The sequence below is a fragment of the Epinephelus lanceolatus genome, chromosome 22 (assembly GCF_041903045.1).
Source record: "Epinephelus lanceolatus isolate andai-2023 chromosome 22, ASM4190304v1, whole genome shotgun sequence".
Taxonomy (NCBI): domain Eukaryota; kingdom Metazoa; phylum Chordata; class Actinopteri; order Perciformes; family Serranidae; genus Epinephelus; species Epinephelus lanceolatus.
In genome coordinates this window covers 21,800,215-21,820,722 of record NC_135755.1, presented here as the reverse complement: position 1 = coordinate 21,820,722, position 20,508 = coordinate 21,800,215, and the positions used below count along the sequence as shown (strand labels likewise).

Sequence of the window (20,508 nt, the reverse complement as noted above, 5' to 3'; positions counted from 1 at the left end):
GCACCTACAACTGCTGCACCAACTACAGCTGCACCTACAACAGGTGCACAGACTACAGCAGCCCCTTCAACTGCTGCACCTACAACGTCAGCACCTACGACTGCTTCACACACAACTGCCGCACTTACAACGGTAGCACCTACAACTGCTGCACCAACGACAGCTGCGCCTACAACAGCTGCACAGACAACAGCAGCCCCTACAACTGCTGCACTGACAACGGCAGCCCCTACAACTGTAGCACCAACAACTGCTGTCCCAACCACTGCTGCACCTTCAACTGCTGCTCCGACTACTGCAGCGCCTACCACTGCAGCACCTACAACAGCTGCACAAACCACTGTTGCTCCCACAACTGCTGCACCTTCAACTGCATCACACACAACTGCCACACCTACAACGGTAGCACCCACAACTGCTGCACCAACGACAGCTTCACCTACAACTGCTGCACCGACAACGGCAGCCCCTACAACTGTAGCACCGACAACTGCTGCACCTACAACGGTAGCACCTACAACTGCTGAACCAACAACACCTGCACCTACCACTGCAGCCCCGACAACTGCTGCTCCTACCACTGCTGCACTGCCAACTACAGCCCCTACAATTGTAGCACAGACAACAGCTGCCCCTACAACTTCTGGACCTTCGACTGCTGCAGCTACGACTGCATCACACACAACTGCCGCACCTACAACGGTAGCACCTACAACGGCTGCACCAACGACAGCTGCACCTACAACAGCTGCACAGACTACAGCAGCCCCTACAACTGCTGCACTGACAACGGCAGCCCCTACAACTGTAGCACCAACAACTGCTGTCCCAACCAATGCTGCACCTTCAACTGCTGCTCCGACTACTGCAGCGCCTACCACTGCAGCACCTACAACAGCTGCACAAACCACTGTTGCTCCCACAACTGCTGCACCTACAACTGCATCACACACAACTGCCACACCTACAACGGTAGCACCCACAACTGCTGCACCAACGACAGCTACACCTACAACTGCTGCACCGACAACGGCAGCCCCTACAACTGTAGCACCGACAACTGCTGCACCTACAACGGTAGCACCTACAACTGCTGAACCAACAACACCTGCACCAACAACTGTTGCACCTACCACTGCTGCACCTTCAACTGCAGCCCCGACAACTGCTGCTCCTACCACTGCTGCACCGACAACTGCAGCCCCTACAACTGCGTCACACACAACTGCCTCACCTACAACGGTAGCACCTACAACTGCTGCACCAACGACAGCTGCACCCACCACAGGTGCACAGACTACTGCAGCCCCTTCAACTGCTGCACCTACAACTTCAGCAGCTACAACTGCGTCACCCACAACTGCCGCACCTACAACAGTGTCACCTACAACTGCTGCACCAACAACAGCTGCACAGACTACAGCAGCCCCTTCAACTGCTGCACCTACAACTTCAGCACCTACGACTGCTTCACCCACAACTGCAGCACCTACAACGGTAGCACCTACAACTGCTGCACCACCGACAGCTGCACCTACAACAGCTGGACAGACTACAGCAGCCCCTACAACTGCTGCACTGACAATGGCAGCCCCTACAACTGTAGCACCAACAACTGCTGTCCCGACCACTGCTGCACCTTCAACCACTGCTCCGACTACTGCAACGCCTACCACTGCAGCACCTACAACAGCTGCACAAACCACTGTTGCTCCCACAAATGCAGGACATACAACTGCCGCTCCAACAACTGCTGCAATGACGACTGCTGCAGCTACCACTGCTGCACCTTCGACTGCTCCACCAACAACTGCTGCACTTACAACAGCTGCACTGACAAATGCAGCTACTACTACTGCGTCACCCACACCTACTGCACCTACAACGGTAACACCTACAACAGCTGCACCAACAACAGCTGCACCTACAACAGCTGCACAGACTACAACTGCTCCTACAACTGCTGCACCGACAACGGCAGCCCATACAACTGTAGCACCGACAACTGCTGCACCTACAACTGCTGCACCTTCAACTGCAGCACCGTCAACTCCAGCCCCTACAACTGTAGCACAGACAACTGCCTCCCCTACCACTGCTGCACCAACAACTGCAGGCCCTACAACTGGAGCACCGACAACTTCTGCCCCGACCACTGCTGCACCATCAACTGCCGCTCCAACAACTGCAGCCACTACAACTGCTGCACCGACAACAACTGTCCCTACAACTTCTGCACCTTCGACTGCTGCACCTTCGACTGCAGCCCCGACAACTGCTGCCCCTACCACTGCTGCACCGTCAACTGCAGCCCCTACAACTGTAGCCACTACACTTGTAGCACCGACAACAGCTGTCCCTACAACTTCTGCACCTTTGACTGCTGCACCTATGACTGCACCACACACAACTGCCACACCTACAACAATAGCACCTACAACTGCTGCACTAACGACACCTGCACCTTCAACTGCTGCACCTACCACTGCTGCACCTTCAACTGCAACTCCAACAACTGCTGCACTTACAACTGCGTTACACACAACTGCCTCACCTACAACGGTAGCACCTACAACTGCTGCACCAATGACAGCTGCACCTACAACAGCTACACAGACTACAGCAGCCCCTTCAACTGCTGCACCTACAACTTCATCACCTACGACTGCGTCACCCACAACTGCCGCACCTACAACGGTAGCACCTACAACTGCTGCACCAACTACAGCTGCACCTACAACAGGTGCACAGACTACAGCAGCCCCTTCAACTGCTGCACCTACAACGTCAGCACCTACGACTGCTTCACCCACAACTGCCGCACTTACAACGGTAGCACCTACAACTGCTGCACCAACGACAGCTGCACCTACAACTGCTGCACTGACAACGGCAGCACCTACAATTGTAGCACCAACAACTGCTGTCCCGACCACTGCTGCACCTTCAACTGCAGCCCCGACAACTGCTGCCCCTACCACTGCTGCACTGCCAACTACAGCCCCTACAACTGTAGCACAGACAACAGCTGTCCCTACAACTTCGGGACCTTCGACTGCTGCAGCTACGACTGCATCACACACAACTGCCGCACCTACAACGGTAGCACCTACAACGGCTGCACCAACGACAGCTGCACCTACAACAGCTGCACAGACTACAGCAGCCCCTACAACTGCTGCACTGACAACGGCAGCCCCTGCAACTGTAGCACCAACAACTGCTGTCCCAACCAATGCTGCACCTTCAACTGCTGCTCCGACTACTGCAGCGCCTACCACTGCAGCACCTACAACAGCTGCACAAACCACTGTTGCTCCCACAACTGCTGCACCTACAACTGCCACACCTACAACGGTAGCACGCACAACTGCCGCACCAACGACAGCTACACCTACAACTGCTGCACCGACAACGGCAGCCCCTACAACTGTAGCACCGACAACTGCTGCACCTACAACGGTAGCACCTACAACTGCTGAACCAACAACACCTGCACCAACAACTGTTGCACCTACCACTGCTGCACCTTCAACTGCAGCCCCGACAACTGCTGCCCCTACCACTGCTGCACAGACAACTGCAGCCCCTACAACTGTAGCACAGACAACTGCCTCCCCTACAACGGTAACACCTACAACTGCTGCACCAACGACAGCTGCACCTTCAACTGCTGCACCAACAACTGCTTCCCCTACCACTGCTGCACCTTCAACTGCAACTCCGACAACTGCTGCACCTACAACTGCGTCACACACGACTGCCTCACCTACAACGGTAGCACCTACAACTGCTGCACCAACGACAGCTGCACCTACAACAGCTGCACAGACTACAGCAGCCCCTACAACTGCTGAACTGACAACGGCTGCCCCTACAACTGTAGCACCAACAACTGCAGTCCCGACCACTGCTGCACCTTCAACTGCTGCTCCGACTACTGCAGCGCCTACCACTGCAGCACCTACAACAGCTGCACAAACCACTGTTGCTCCCACAACTGCTGCACCTACAACTGCATCACACACAACTGCCACACCTACAACGGTAGCACCCACAACTGCTGCACCAACGACAGCTTCACTTACAACTGCTGCACCGACAACGGCAGCCCCTACGACTGTAGCACTGACAACTGCTGCACCTACAACGATACCACCTACAACTGCTGAACCAATAACACCTGCACCAACAACTGTTGCACCTACCACTGCTGCACCTTCAACTGCAGCCCCGACAACTGCTGCCCCTACCACTGCTGCACTGCCAACTATAGCCCCTATAACTGTAGCACAGACAACAGCTGTCCCTACAACTTCTGGAACTTCGACTGCTGCAGCTACGACTACATCACACACAACTGCCGCACCTACAACGGTAGCACCTACAACTGCTGCACCAACGACAGCTGCCCCTACAACAGCTGCACAGACAACGGCAGCCCCTACAACTGCTGCACTGACAACGGCAGCCCCTACAACTGTAGCACCAACAACTGCTGTCCCAACCAATGCTGCACCTTCAACTGCTGCTCCGACTACTGCAGCGCTTACAACTGCAGCACCTACAACAGCTGCACAAACCACTGTTGCTCCCACAACTGCTGCACCTACAACTGCATCACACACAACTGCCACACCTACAACAGTAGCACCCACAACTGCTGCACCAACGACAGCTACACCTACAACTGCTACACCGACAACGGCAGCCCCTACAACTGTAGCACCGACAACTGCTGCACCTACAACGGTAGCACCTACAACTGCTGAACCAACAACACCTGCACCAACAACTGTTGCACCTAACACTGCTGCACCTTCAACTGCAGCCCCGACAACTGCTGCCCCTACCACTGCTGCACCGACAACTGCAGCCCCTACAACTGCGTCACACACAACTGCCTCACCTACAACGGTAGCACCTACAACTGCTGCACCAACGACAGCTGCACCTTCAACTGCTGCACCTACAACTTCATCTCCTATGACTGCGTCACCCACAACTGCTGCACCTACAACGGTAGCACCTACAACTGCTGCACCAACTACAGCTGCACCTACAACAGGTGCACAGACTACAGCAGCCCCTTCAACTGCTGCACCTACAACGTCAGGACCTACGACTGCTTCACCCACAACTGTCGCACCTACAACGGTAGCACCTACAACTGCTGTACCAACGACAGCTGCACCTACAACTGCTGCACTGACAACGGCAACCTCTACAACTATAGCACCAACAACTGCTGTCCCGACCACTGCTGCACCTTCAACTGCTACTCCGACTACTGCAGCGCCAACCACTGCAGCACCTACAACAGCTGCACAAACCACTGTTGCTCCCACAACTGCTGCACCTACAACTGCATCACACACAACTGCCACACCTACAACGGTAGCACACACAACTGCCGCACCAACGACAGCTACACCTACAACTGCTGCACCGACAACGGCAGCCCCTACAACTGTAGCACCGACAACTGCTGCACCTACAACGGTAGCACCTACAACTGCTGAACCAACAACACCTGCACCAACAACTGTTGCACCTACCACTGCTGCACCTTCAACTGCAACCCCAACAACTGCTGCTCCTACCACTGCTGCACCGACAACTGCAGCCCCTACAACTGCTGCACAGACAACTGCTTCCCCTACAACGGTAACACTTACAACTGCTGCACCAACGACAGCTGCACCTTCAACTGCTGCACCTACAACTGCTTCCCCTACGACTGCTGCACCTTCAACTGCAACTCCGACAACTGATGCACCTACAACTGCGTCACACACAACTGCCTCACCTACAACGGTAGCACCTACAACTGCTGCACCAACAACAGCTGCACCTACAACAGCTGCACAGACTACAGCAGCCCCTACAACTGCTGAACAGACAACGGCAGCCCCTACAACTGTAGCACCAACAACTGCAACAACTGCAGCCACTACACTTGTGGCACCGACAACAGTTGCTCCTACAACTTCTGCACCTTCGACTGCTGCACCTACGACTGCATCACACACAACTGCCGCACCTACAACAATAGCACCTACGACTGCTGCACTAACGACACCTGCACCTTCAACTGCTGCACCTACCACTGCTGCACCGACAACTGCTGCCCCTACCACTGCTGCACCTTCAACTGCAACTCCGACAACTGCTGCACTTACAACTGCGTCACACACAACTGCCGCACCTACAACGGTAGCACCTACAACTGCTGCACCAACGACAGCTGCACCTACAACAGCTGCACAGACAACAGCAGCCCCTACAACTGCTGCACTGACAACGGCAGCCCCTACAACTGTAGCACCAACAACTGCTGTCCCGACCACTGCTGCACCTTCAACTGCTGCTCCGACTACTGCAGCGCCTACCACTGCAGCACCTACAACAGCTGCACAAACCACTGTTGCTCCCACAACTGTTGCACCTACAACTGCATCACACACAACTGCCACACCTACAACGGTAGCACCGACAACTGTTGCACCAACGACAGCTACACCTACAACTGCTGCACCGACAACGGCAGTCCCTACAACTGTAGCACTGACAACTGCTGCACCTACAACGGTAGCACCTACAACTGCTGAACCAACAACACCTGCACCAACAACTGTTGCACCTACCACTGCTGCACCTTCAACTGCAGCCCCGACAACTGCTGCTCCTACCACTGCTGCACCGACAACTGCAGCCCCTACAACTGCGTCACACACAACTGCCTCACCTACAACGGTAGCACCTACAACTGCTGCACCAACGACAGCTGCACCTTCAACTGCTGCACCTACCACTACTGCACCGACAACTGCAACTCCGACAACTGCTGCACCTACAACTGCGTCACACACAACTGCCTCACCTACAACGGTAGCACCGACAACTGCTGCACCAACGACAGCTGCACCCACCACAGGTGCACAGACTACTGCAGCCCCTTCAACTGCTGCACCTACAACTTCAGCAGCTACAACTGCGTCACCCACAACTGCCGCACCTACAACAGTGTCACCTACAACTGCTGCACCAACAACAGCTGCACAGACTACAGCAGCCCCTTCAACTGCTGCACCTACAACTTCAGCACCTAGGACTGCTTCACCCACAACTGCAGCACCTACAACGGTAGCACCTACAACTGCTGCACCACCGACAGCTGCACCTACAACAGCTGAACAGACTACAGCAGCCCCTACAACTGCTGCACTGACAATGGCAGCCCCTACAACTGTAGCACCAACAACTGCTGTCCCGACCACTGCTGCACCTTCAACTGCTGCTCCGACTACTGCAACGCCTACCACTGCAGCACCTACAACAGCTGCACAAACCACTGTTGCTCCCACAAGTGCAGGACATACAACTGCCGCTCCAACAACTGCTGCAATGACGACTGCTGCAGCTGCCACTGCTGCACCTTCGACTGCTCCCCCAACAACTGCTGCACTTACAACAGCTGCACTGAAAAATGCAGCTACTACTACTGCGTCACCCACACCTACTGCACCTACAACGGTAACACCTACAACAGCTGCACCAACAACAGCTGCACCTACAACAGCTGCACAGACTACAATTGTTCCTACAACTGCTGCACCGACAACGGCAGCCCCTACAACTGTAGCACCGACAACTGCTGCACCTACAACTGCTGCACCTTCAACTGCAGCACAGTCAACTCCAGCCCCTACAACTGTAGCACAGACAACTGCCTCCCCTACCACTGCTGCACCAACAACTGCAGGCCCTACAACTGGAGCACCGACAACTTCTGCCCCGACCACTGCTGCACCATCAACTGCCGCTCCAACAACTGCAGCCACTACAACTGCTGCACCGACAACAACTGTCCCTACAACTTCTGCACCTTCGACTGCTGCACCTTCGACTGCAGCCCCGACAACTGCTGCCCCTACCACTGCTGCACCGTCAACTGCAGCCCCTACAACTGTAGCACCGACAACTGCCTCCCCTACCACTGCTGCACCATCAACTGCTGCACCAACAACTGCAGGCCCTACAACTGGAGCACCGACAACTGCTGCCCCGACCACTGCTGCACCATCAAATGCCGCTCCAACAACTGCAGCCACTACACTTGTAGCACCTACAACAGCTGCTCCTACAACTTCTGCACCTTCGACTGCTGCACCTACGACTGCATCACACACAACTGCCGCACCTACAACGATAGTACCTACAACTGCTGCACTAACGACAGCTGCATCTTCAACTGCTGCAGCTACAACTGCTGCACCGACAACTGCTGCCCCTACCACTGCTGCACCTTCAACTTCAAGTCCAACAACTGCTGCACTTACAACTGCGTCACACACAAGTGCCTCACCTACAACGGTAGCACCTACAACTGCTGCACCAACAACAGCTGCACCTACAACAGCTACACAGACTACAGCAGCTCCTTTAACTGCTGCATCTACAACTTCATCACCTACGACTGCGTCACCCACAACTGCCGCACCTACAACGGTGGCACCTGCAACTGCTGCACCAACTACAGCTGCAACTACAACAGGTACACAGACTACAGCAGCCCCTTCAACTGCTGCACCTACAACGTCAGCACCTACGACTGCTTCACCCACAACTGCCGCACCTACAACGGTAGCACCTACAACTGCTGCACCTACAACGGTAGCACCTACAACTGCTGAACCAACAACACCTGCACAAACAACTGTTGCACCTACCACTGCTGCACCTTCAACTGCAGCCCCGACAACTGCTGCCCCTACCACTGCTGCACTGTCAACTACAGCCCCTACAAATGTAGCACAGACAACTGCCTCCCCTACAACGGTAGCACCTACAACTGCTGCACCAACGACAGCTGCACCTACAACAGCTGCACAGACTACAGCAGTCCCTACAACTGCTGCACTGACAACGGCAGCCCCTACAACTGTAGCACCAACAACTCCTGTCCCGACCACTGCTGCACCTTCAACTGCTGTTCCGACTACTGCAGCGCCTACCACTGCAGCACCTACAACAGCTGCACAAACCACTGTTGCTCCCACAACTGCTGCACCTACAACTGCATCACACACAACTGCCACACCTACAACGGTAGCACCCACAACTGCTGCACCAACGACAGCTACACCTACAACTGCTGCACCGACAACGGCAGCCCCTACAACTGTAGCACCGACAACTGCTGCACCTACAACGGTAGCACCTACAACTGCTGAACCAACAACACCTGCACCAACAACTGTTGCACCTACCACTGCTGCACATTCAACTGCAGCCCCGACAACTGCTGCCCCTACCACAGCTGCACCGACAACTGCAGCCCCTACAACTGTAGCACAGACAACTGCCTCCCCTACAACGGTAGCACCTACAACTGCTGCACCAACGACAGCTGCACCTTTAACTGCTGCACCTACAACTGCTTCCCTTACCACTGCTGCACCTTCAACTGCAACTCCAACAACTGCTGCACCTACAACTGCTTCACACACAACTGCCTCACCTACAACGGTAGCACCTACAACTGCTGCACCAACGACAGCTGCACCTATAACAGCTACACAGACTACAGCAGCCCCTTTAACTGCTGCATCTACAACTTCATCACCTACGACCGTGTCATCCACAACTGCCGCACCTCCAACGGTGGCACTTACAACTGCTGCACCAACTACAGCTGCACCTACAACAGGTGCACAGACTACAGCAGCAACTTCAACCACTGCACCTACAACGTCAGCACCTACGACTGCTTCACCCACAACTGCCGCACCTACAACTATAGCACCAACAACTGCTGTCCCGACCACTGCTGCACCTTCAACTGCTGTTCCGACTACTGCAGCACCTACAACAGCTGCACAAACCACTGTTGCTCCCACAACTGCTACACCTACAACTGCATCACACACAACTGCCACACCTACAACGGTAGCATCCACAACTGCTGCACCAATGACAGCTACACCTACAACTGCTACACCAATGACAGCTGCACCTACAACTGCTGCACTGACAACGGCAGCCCCTACAACTGTAGCACCAACAACTGCTGTCCCGACCACTGCTGCACCTTCAACTGCTATTCCGACTACTGTAGCGCCTACCACTGCAGCACCTACAACAGCTGCACAAACCACTGTTGCTCCCACAACTGTTGCACCTACAAGTGCATCACACACAACTGCCGCACCTACAATGGTAGCACGGACAACTGCTGCACCAACGACAGCTACAACTACAACTGCTGCACTGGTAAGGGCAGCCCCTACAACTGTAGCACTGACAACTGCTGCACCTACAACGGTAGCACCTACAACTGCTGAACCAACAACACCTGCACCAACAACTGTTGCACCTACCACTGCTGCACATTCAACTGCAGCCCCGACAACTGCTGCCCCTACCACAGCTGCACCGACAACTGCAGCCCCTACAACTGTAGCACAGACAACTGCCTCCCCTACAACGGTAGCACCTACAACTGCTGCACCAACGACAGCTGCACCTTTAACTGCTGCACCTACAACTGCTTCCCTTACCACTGCTGCACCTTCAACTGCAACTCCAACAACTGCTGCACCTACAACTGCTTCACACACAACTGCCTCACCTACAACGGTAGCACCTACAACTGCTGCACCAACGACAGCTGCACCTATAACAGCTACACAGACTACAGCAGCCCCTTTAACTGCTGCATCTACAACTTCATCACCTACGACCGTGTCATCCACAACTGCCGCACCTCCAACGGTGGCACTTACAACTGCTGCACCAACTACAGCTGCACCTACAACAGGTGCACAGACTACAGCAGCAACTTCAACCACTGCACCTACAACGTCAGCACCTACGACTGCTTCACCCACAACTGCCGCACCTACAACTATAGCACCAACAACTGCTGTCCCGACCACTGCTGCACCTTCAACTGCTGTTCCGACTACTGCAGCACCTACAACAGCTGCACAAACCACTGTTGCTCCCACAACTGCTACACCTACAACTGCATCACACACAACTGCCACACCTACAACGGTAGCATCCACAACTGCTGCACCAATGACAGCTACACCTACAACTGCTACACCAATGACAGCTGCACCTACAACTGCTGCACTGACAACGGCAGCCCCTACAACTGTAGCACCAACAACTGCTGTCCCGACCACTGCTGCACCTTCAACTGCTATTCCGACTACTGTAGCGCCTACCACTGCAGCACCTACAACAGCTGCACAAACCACTGTTGCTCCCACAACTGTTGCACCTACAAGTGCATCACACACAACTGCCGCACCTACAATGGTAGCACGGACAACTGCTGCACCAACGACAGCTACAACTACAACTGCTGCACTGGTAAGGGCAGCCCCTACAACTGTAGCACTGACAACTGCTGCACCTACAACGGTAGCACCTACAACTGCTTCACCCACAACTGCCACACCTACAACAGCTGCTCAGACTACAGCAGCCCCTACAACTGCTGCACTGACAATGGCAGCCCCTACAACTGTAGCACCAACAACTGCTGTCCCGACCACTGCTGCACTTTCAACTGCTGCACCTACAACGGTAGCACCTACAACTGCTGAACCAACAACAGCTGCACCAACAACTGTTGCATCTACCACTGCTGCACCTTCAACTGCTACTCCGACTACTGCAGCGCCTACCACTGCAGCACCTACAACAGCTGCACAAACCACTGTTGCTCCTACAACTGTTGCACCTACAACTGCATCACACACAACTGCCGCACCTACAACGGCAGCACCGACAACTGCTGCACCAACAACAGCTACAACTACAACTGCTGCACCTACAACAGTGGCACCTACAATTGCTGCACCAACTACAGCTGCACCTACAACAGATGCACAGACTACAGCAGCACATTCAACTGCTGCACCTACAACGTCAGCACCTACGACTGCTTCACCCACAACTGCCGCAGCTACAACGGTAGCACCTACAACTGCTGCACCAACGACAGCTGCGCCTACAACAGCTGCACAGACAACAGCAGCCCCTACAACTGCTGCACTGACAACGGCAGCCCCTACAACTGTAGCACCAACAACTGCTGTCCCGACCACTGCTGCACCTTCAACTGCTGCTCCGACTACTGCAGCGCCTACCACTGCAGCACCTACAACAGCTGCACAAACCACTGTTGCTCCCACAACTGCTGCACCTACAACTGCATCACACACAACTGCCACACCTACAACGGTAGCACCCACAACTGCTGCACCAACGACAGCTTCACCTACAACTGCTGCACCGACAACGGCAGCCCCTACAACTGTAGCACCGACAACTGCTGCACCTACAACGGTAGCACCTACAACTGCTGAACCAACAACACCTGCACCAACAACTGTTGCACCTACCACTGCAGCCCCGACAACTGCTGCCCCTACCACTGCTGCACTGCCAACTACAGCCCCTACAATTGTAGCACAGACAAGAGCTGCCCCTACAACTTCTAGACCTTCGACTGCTGCAGCTACGACTGCCTCACACACAACTGCCGCACCTACAACGGTAGCACCTACAACGGCTGCACCAACGACAGCTGCACCTACAACAGCTGCACAGACTACAGCAGCTCCTACAACTGCTGCACTGACAACGGCAGCCCCTACAACTGTAGCACCAACAACTGCTGTCCCAACCAATGCTGCACCTTCAACTGCTGCTCCGACTACTGCAGCGCCTACCACTGCAGCACCTACAACAGCTGCACAAACCACTGTTGCTCCCACAACTGCTGCACCTACAACTGCATCACACACAACTGCCACACCTACAACGGTAGCACCCACAACTGCTGCACCAACGACAGCTACACCTACAACTGCTGCACCGACAACGGCAGCCCCTACAACTGTAGCACCGACAACTGCTGCACCTACAACGGTAGCACCTACAACTGCTGAACCAACAACACCTGCACCAACAACTGTTGCACCTACCACTGCTGCACCTTCAACTGCAGCCCCGACAACTGCTGCTCCTACCACTGCTGCACCGACAACTGCAGCCCCTACAACTGCGTCACACACAACTGCCTCACCTACAACGGTAGCACCTACAACTGCTGCACCAACGACAGCTGCACCTTCAACTGCTGCACCTACCACTACTGCACCGACAACTGCAACTCCGACAACTGCTGCACCTACAACTGCGTCACACACAACTGCCTCACCTACAACGGTAGCACCGACAACTGCTGCACCAACGACAGCTGCACCCACCACAGGTGCACAGACTACTGCAGCCCCTTCAACTGCTGCACCTACAACTTCAGCAGCTACAACTGCGTCACCCACAACTGCCGCACCTACAACAGTGTCACCTACAACTGCTGCACCAACAACAGCTGCACAGACTACAGCAGCCCCTTCAACTGCTGCACCTACAACTTCAGCACCTACGACTGCTTCACCCACAACTGCAGCACCTACAACGGTAGCACCTACAACTGCTGCACCACCGACAGCTGCACCTACAACAGCTGAACAGACTACAGCAGCCCCTACAACTGCTGCACTAACGACAGCTGCACTTTCAACTGCTGCACCTACAACTGCTGCACCGACAACTGCTGCCCCTACCACTGCTGCACCTTCAACTGCAACCCCGACCACTGCTGCACTTACAACTGCGTCACACACAACTGCCTCACCTACAACGGTAGCACCTACAACTGCTGCACCAACGACAGCTGCACCTACAACAGCTACACAGACTACAGCAGTCCCTTCAACTGCTGCACCTACAACGTCAGCACCTACAACTGCTTCACCCACAGCTTCCGCACCTACAACGGTAGCACCTACAACTGCTGCACCAACGACAGCTGCACCTACAACTGCTGCACCTACAACGTCAGCACCTACAACTGCTTCACCCACAACTGCCGCACCTACAACGGTAGCACTTACAACTTCTGCACCAACGACAGCTGCACCTACAACAGCTGCACAGACAACAGCAGCCCCTACAACTGCTGCACTGACAACGGCAGCCCCTACAACTGTAGCACCAGCAACTGCTGTCCCGACCACTGCTGCACCTTCAACTACTACTCCGACTACTGCAGTGCCTACCACTGCAGCACCTACAACAGCTGCACAAACCACTGTTGCTCCCACAACTGTTGCACCTACAACTGCATCACACACAACTGCCACACCTACAACGGTAGCACCGACAACTGTTGCACTAACGACAGCTACACCTACAACTGCTGCACCGACAACGGCAGTCCCTACAACTGTAGCACTGACAACTGCTGCACCTACAACGGTAGCACCTACAACTGCTTCACCCACAACTGCCGCACCTACAACAGCTGCACAGACTACAGCAGCCCCTACAACTGCTGCACTGACAATGGCAGCCCCTACAACTGTAGCACCAACAACTGCTGTCCCGACCACTGCTGCACCTTCAACTGCTGCACCTACAACGGTAGCACCTACAACTGCTGAACCAACAACAGCTGCACCAACAACTGTTGCATCTACCACTGCTGCACCTTTAACTGCAGCCCCGACAACTGCTGCCCCTACCACTGCTGCACCGTCAACTGCAGCCCCTACAACTGTAGCACAGACAACTGCCTCCCCTACAACGGTAGCACCGACAACTGCTGCACCAACGACAGCTGCATCTTCAACTGCTGCACCTACAATTGCTTCCCCTACCACTGCTGCACCTTCAACTGCAACTCCGACAACTGATGCACCTACAACTGCGTCACACACAACTGCCTCACCTACAACGGTAGCACCTACAACTGCTGCACCAACGACAGCTGCACCTACAACAGCTGCACAGACTACAGCAGCCCCTACAACTGCTGAACTGACAACGGCAGCCCCTACAACTGTAGCACCAACAACTGCAGTCCCGACCACTGCTGCACCTTCAACTGCTGCTCCGACTACTGCTGCCCTGACCACTGCTGCACCATCAAATGCCGCTTCAACAACTGCAGCCACTACACTTGTAGCACCGACAATAGCTGTCCCTACAACTTCTGCACCTTTGACTGCTGCACCTACGACTGCATCACACACAACTGCCACACCTACAACAATAGCACCTACAACTGCTGCACAAACGACACCTGCACCTTCAACTGCTGCACCTACCACTGCTGCACCTTCAACTGCAACTCCGACAACTGCTGCACTTACAACTGCGTCACACACAACTGCCTCACCTACAACGGTAGCACCTACAACTGCTGCACCAATGACAGCTGCACCTACAACAGCTACACAGACTACAGCAGCCCCTTCAACTGCTGCACCTACAACTTCATCACCTACGACTGTGTCACCCACAACTGCCGCACCTACAACGGTAGGACCTACAACTGCTTCACCAACTACAGCTGCACCTACAACAGGTGCACAGACTACAGCAGCCCCTTCAACTGCTGCACCTACAACGTCAGCACCTACGACTGCTTCACCCACAACTGCCACACCTACAACGGTAGCACCTACAACTGCTGCACCAACGACAGCTACAACTACAACTGCCGCACCTACAACAGTGGCACCTACAATTGCTGCACCAACTACAGCTGCACCTACAACAGATGCACAGACTACAGCAGCCCATTCAACTGCTGCACCTACAACGTCAGCACCTAAGACTGCTTCACCCACAACTGCCGCAGCTACAACGGTAGCACCTACAACTGCTGCACCAATGACAGCTGCGCCTACAACAGCTGCACAGACAACAGCAGCCCCTTCAACTGCTGCACTGACAACGGCAGCCCCTACAACTGTAGCACCAACAACTGCTGTCCCGACCACTGCTGCACCTTCAACTGCTGCTCCGACTACTGCAGCGCCTACCACTGCAGCACCTACAACAGCTGCACAAACCACTGTTGCTCCCACAACTGCTGCACCTACAACTGCATCACACACAACTGCCACACCTACAACGGTAGCACCCACAACTGCTGCACCAACGACAGCTTCACCTACAACTGCTGCACCGACAACGGCAGCCCCTACAACTGTAGCACCGACAACTGCTGCACCTACAACGGTAGCACCTACAACTGCTGAACCAACAACACCTGCACCAACAACTATTGCACCTACCACTGCAGCCCCGACAACTGCTGCCCCGACAACTGCTGCCCCTACCACTGCTGCACTGTCAACTACAGCCCCTACAGATGTAGCACAGACAACTGCCTCCCCTACAACGGTAGCACCTACAACTGCTGCACCAACGACAGCTGCACCTACAACAGCTGCACAGACTACAGCAGTCCCTACAACTGCTGCACTGACAACGGCAGCCCCTACAACTGTAGCACCAACAACTGCTGTCCCGACCACTGCTGCACCTTCAACTGCTGTTCCAACTACTGCAGCGCCTACCACTGCAGCACCTACAACAGCTGCACAAACCACTGTTGCTCCCACAACTGCTGCACCTACAACTGCATCACACACAACTGCCACACCTACAACGGTAGCACCCACAACTGCTGCACCAACAACGGCAGTCCCTACAACTGTAGCACCGACAACTGCTGCACCTACAACGGTAGCACCTACAACTGCTGAACCAACAACACCTGCACCAACAACTGTTGCACCTACCACTGCTACACCTTTAACTGCAGCCCCGACAACTGCTGCCCATACCACTGCTGCACCGACAACTGCAGCCCCTACAACTGTAGCACAGACAACTGCCTCCCCTACAACGGTAGCACCTACAACTGCTGCACCAACGACAGCTGCACCTTCAACTGCTGCACCTACAACTGCCTCCCCTACCACTGCTACACCTTCAACTGCAACTCCGACAACTGATGCACCTACAACTGCGTCACACACAACTGCCTCACCTACAACGGTAGCACCTACAACTGCTGCACCAACGACAGCTGCACCTACAACAGCTGCACAGACTACAGCAGCCCCTACAACTGCTGAACTGACAACGGCAGCCCCTACAACTGTAGCACCAACAACTGCAGTCCCGACCACTGCTGCACCTTCAACTGCTGTTCCGACTATTGCAGCACAGACAACTGCCTTCCCAACCACTGCTGCACCATCAACTGCCACACCAACAACTGCAAGCCCTACAACTGGAGCACCGACAACTGCTGCCCCGACAACTGCTGCACCATCAAATGCCGCTCCAACAACAGCTGCCCCTACAACTTCTGCACCTGCGACTGCTGCACCTACGACTGCATCGCACACAACTGCCGCACTTACAACGATAGCACCTACAACTGCTGCACTAACGACAGCTGCCCCTTCAACTACTGCACCTACAACTGCTGCACCGACAACTGCTGCCCCTACCACTGCTGCACCTTCAACTGCAACCCCGACCACTGCTGCACTTACAACTGCGTCACACACAACTGCCTCACCTACAACGGTAGCACCTACAACTGCTGCACCAACGACAGCTGCACCTACAACAGCTACACAGACTACAGCAGTCCCTTCAACTGCTGCATCTACAACTTCATCACCTACGACTGCGTCACCCACAACTGCCGCACCTACAACGGTGGCACCTACAACTGCTGCACCAAATACAGCTACACCTACAACAGGTGCACAGACTACAGCAGCCCCTTCAACTGCTGCACCTACAACGTCAGCACCTACGACTGCTTCACCCACAGCTTCCGCACCTACAACGGTAGCACCTACAACTGCTGCACCAACGACAGCTACACCTACAACAGGTGCACAGACTACAGCAGCCCCTTCAACTGCTGCACCTACAACGGCAGCCCCTACAACTGTAGCACCAGCAACTGCTGTCCCGACCACTGCTGCACCTTCAACTGCTACTCCGACTACTGCAGCGCCTACCACTGCAGCACCTACAACAGCTGCACAAACCACTGTTGCTCCCACAACTGTTACACCTACAACTGCATCACACACAACTGCCACACCTACAACGGTAGCACCCACAACTGTTGCACCAACGACAGCTACACCTACAACTGCTGCACCGACAACGGCAGTCCCTACAACTGTAGCACTGACAACTGCTGCACCTACAACGGTAGCACCTACAACTGCTTCACCCACAACTGCCGCACCTACAACAGCTGCACAGACTACAGCAGCCCCTACAACTGCTGCACTGACAACGGCAGCCCCTACAACTGTAGCACCAACAACTGCTGTCCCGACCACTGCTGCACCTTCAACTGCTACTCCGACTACTGCAGCGCCTACCACTGCAGCACCTACAACAGCTGCACAAACCACTGTTGCTCCCACAACTGCTGCACCTACAACTGCATCACACACAACTGCCACGCCTACAACGGTAGCACCCACAACTGCCACACCAACGACAGCTACATCTACAACTGCTGCACCGACAACGGCAGCCCCTACAACGGTAGCACCGACAACTGCTACACCTACAACAGTAGCACCTACAACTGCTGAACCAACAACACCTGCACCAACAACTGTTGCACCTACCACTGCTGCACCTTCAACTGCAGCCCCGACAACTGCTGTCCCGACCACTGCTGCACCTTCAACTGCTACTCCGACTACTGCAGCGCCTACCACTGCAGCACCTACAACAGCTGCACAAACCACTGTTGCTCCCACAACTGCTGCACCTACAACTGCATCACACACAACTGCCACGCCTACAACGGTAGCACCCACAACTGCCACACCAACGACAGCTACATCTACAACTGCTGCACCGACAACGGCAGCCCCTACAACGGTAGCACCGACAACTGCTACACCTACAACAGTAGCACCTACAACTGCTGAACCAACAACACCTGCACCAACAACTGTTGCACCTACCACTGCTGCACCTTCAACTGCAGCCCCGACAACTGCTGCCCCTACCACAGCTGCACCGACAACTGCAGTCCCTACAACTGTAGCACAGACAACTGCCTCCCCTACAACGGTAGCACCTACAACTGCTGCACCAACGACAGCTGCACCTTCAACTGCTGCACCTACAACTGCTTCCCCTACCACTGCTGCACCTTCAACTGCAACTCCAACAACTGCTGCACCTACAACTGCTTCAAACACAACTGCCTCACCTACAACGGTAGCACCTACAACTACTGCACCAACGACAGCTGCACCTACAACAGCTACACAGACTACAGCAGCCCCTTCAACTGCTGCATCTACAACTTCATCACCTACGACCGTGTCACCCACAACTGCCGCACCTACAACGGTGGCACTTACAACTGCTGCACCAACTACAGCTGCACCTACAACAGGTGCACAGACTACAGCAGTACCTTCAACTGCTGCACCTACAACGTCAGCACCTACGACTGCTTCACCCACAACTGCCGCACCTACAACGGTAGCACCGACAACTGCTGCACCAACGACAGCTGCACCCACCACAGGTGCACAGACTACTGCAGCTCCTTCAACTGCTGCACCTACAACTTCAGCAGCTACAACTGCGTCACCCACAACTGCCGCACCTACAACAGTGTCACCTACAACTGCTGCACCAACGACAGCTGCACAGACTACAGCAGTCCCTTCAACTGCTACACCTACAATGTCAGCACTTACGACTGCTTCACCCACAACTGCCGCACCTACAACGGTAGCACCTACAACTGCTGCACCAACGACAGCTGCACCTACAACAGCTGCACAGACAACAGCAGCCCCTACAACTGCTGCACTGACAACGGCAGCCCCTACAACTGTAGCACCAACATCTGCTGTCCAGACCACTGCTGCACCTTCAACTGCTGCTCCGACTACTGCAGCGCCTACCACTGCAGCACCTACAACAGCTGCACAAACCACTGTTGCTCCCACAACTGCTGCACCTACAACTGCATCACACACAACTGCCACACCTACAACGGTAGCACCCACAACTGCTGCACCAACGACAGCTACACCTACAACTGCTGCACCGTCAACTGCAGCCTCTACAACTGTAGCACAGACAACTGCTGCACCTACAACGGTAGCACCTACAACTGCTGCACCAACGACAGCTGCATCTTCAACTGCTGCACCTACAATTGCTTCCCCTACCACTGCTGCACCTTCAACTGCAACTCTGACAACTGATGCACCTACAACTGCGTCACACACAACTGCCTCACCTACAACGGTAGCACCTACAACTGCTGCACCAACGACAGCTGCACCTTCAACAGCTGCACAGACTACAGCAGCCCCTACAACTGCTGAACTGACAACGGCAGCCCCTACAACTGTAGCACCAACAACTGCAGTCCCGACCACTGCTGCACCTTCAACTGCTGCTCCGACTACTGCTGCCCTGACCACTGCTGCACCATCAATTGCCGCTCCAACAACTGCAGCCACTACACTTGTAGCACCGACAACAGCTGTCCCTACAACTTCTGCACCTTTGACTGCTGCACCTACGACTGCATCACACACA

The 20,508-nt window shown here is 54.8% G+C and overlaps 1 protein-coding gene across 1 annotated transcript in view; it reads left to right on the top strand.

The window, feature by feature from the left end:
- Positions 1-13,870, top strand: part of LOC144459678 (uncharacterized) — an 89,943-nt gene extending 76,073 nt beyond the window's left edge. Inside the window, exons 14-16 of the mRNA XM_078164117.1 lie at positions 2,077-2,250; positions 9,916-10,041; positions 13,850-13,870. Of these exons, the coding sequence (XP_078020243.1) occupies positions 2,077-2,250; positions 9,916-10,041; positions 13,850-13,870 (321 nt within the window). The remainder of the gene's footprint in view (positions 1-2,076; positions 2,251-9,915; positions 10,042-13,849) is intronic.
- Positions 13,871-20,508: the final 6,638 nt, after the last annotated feature.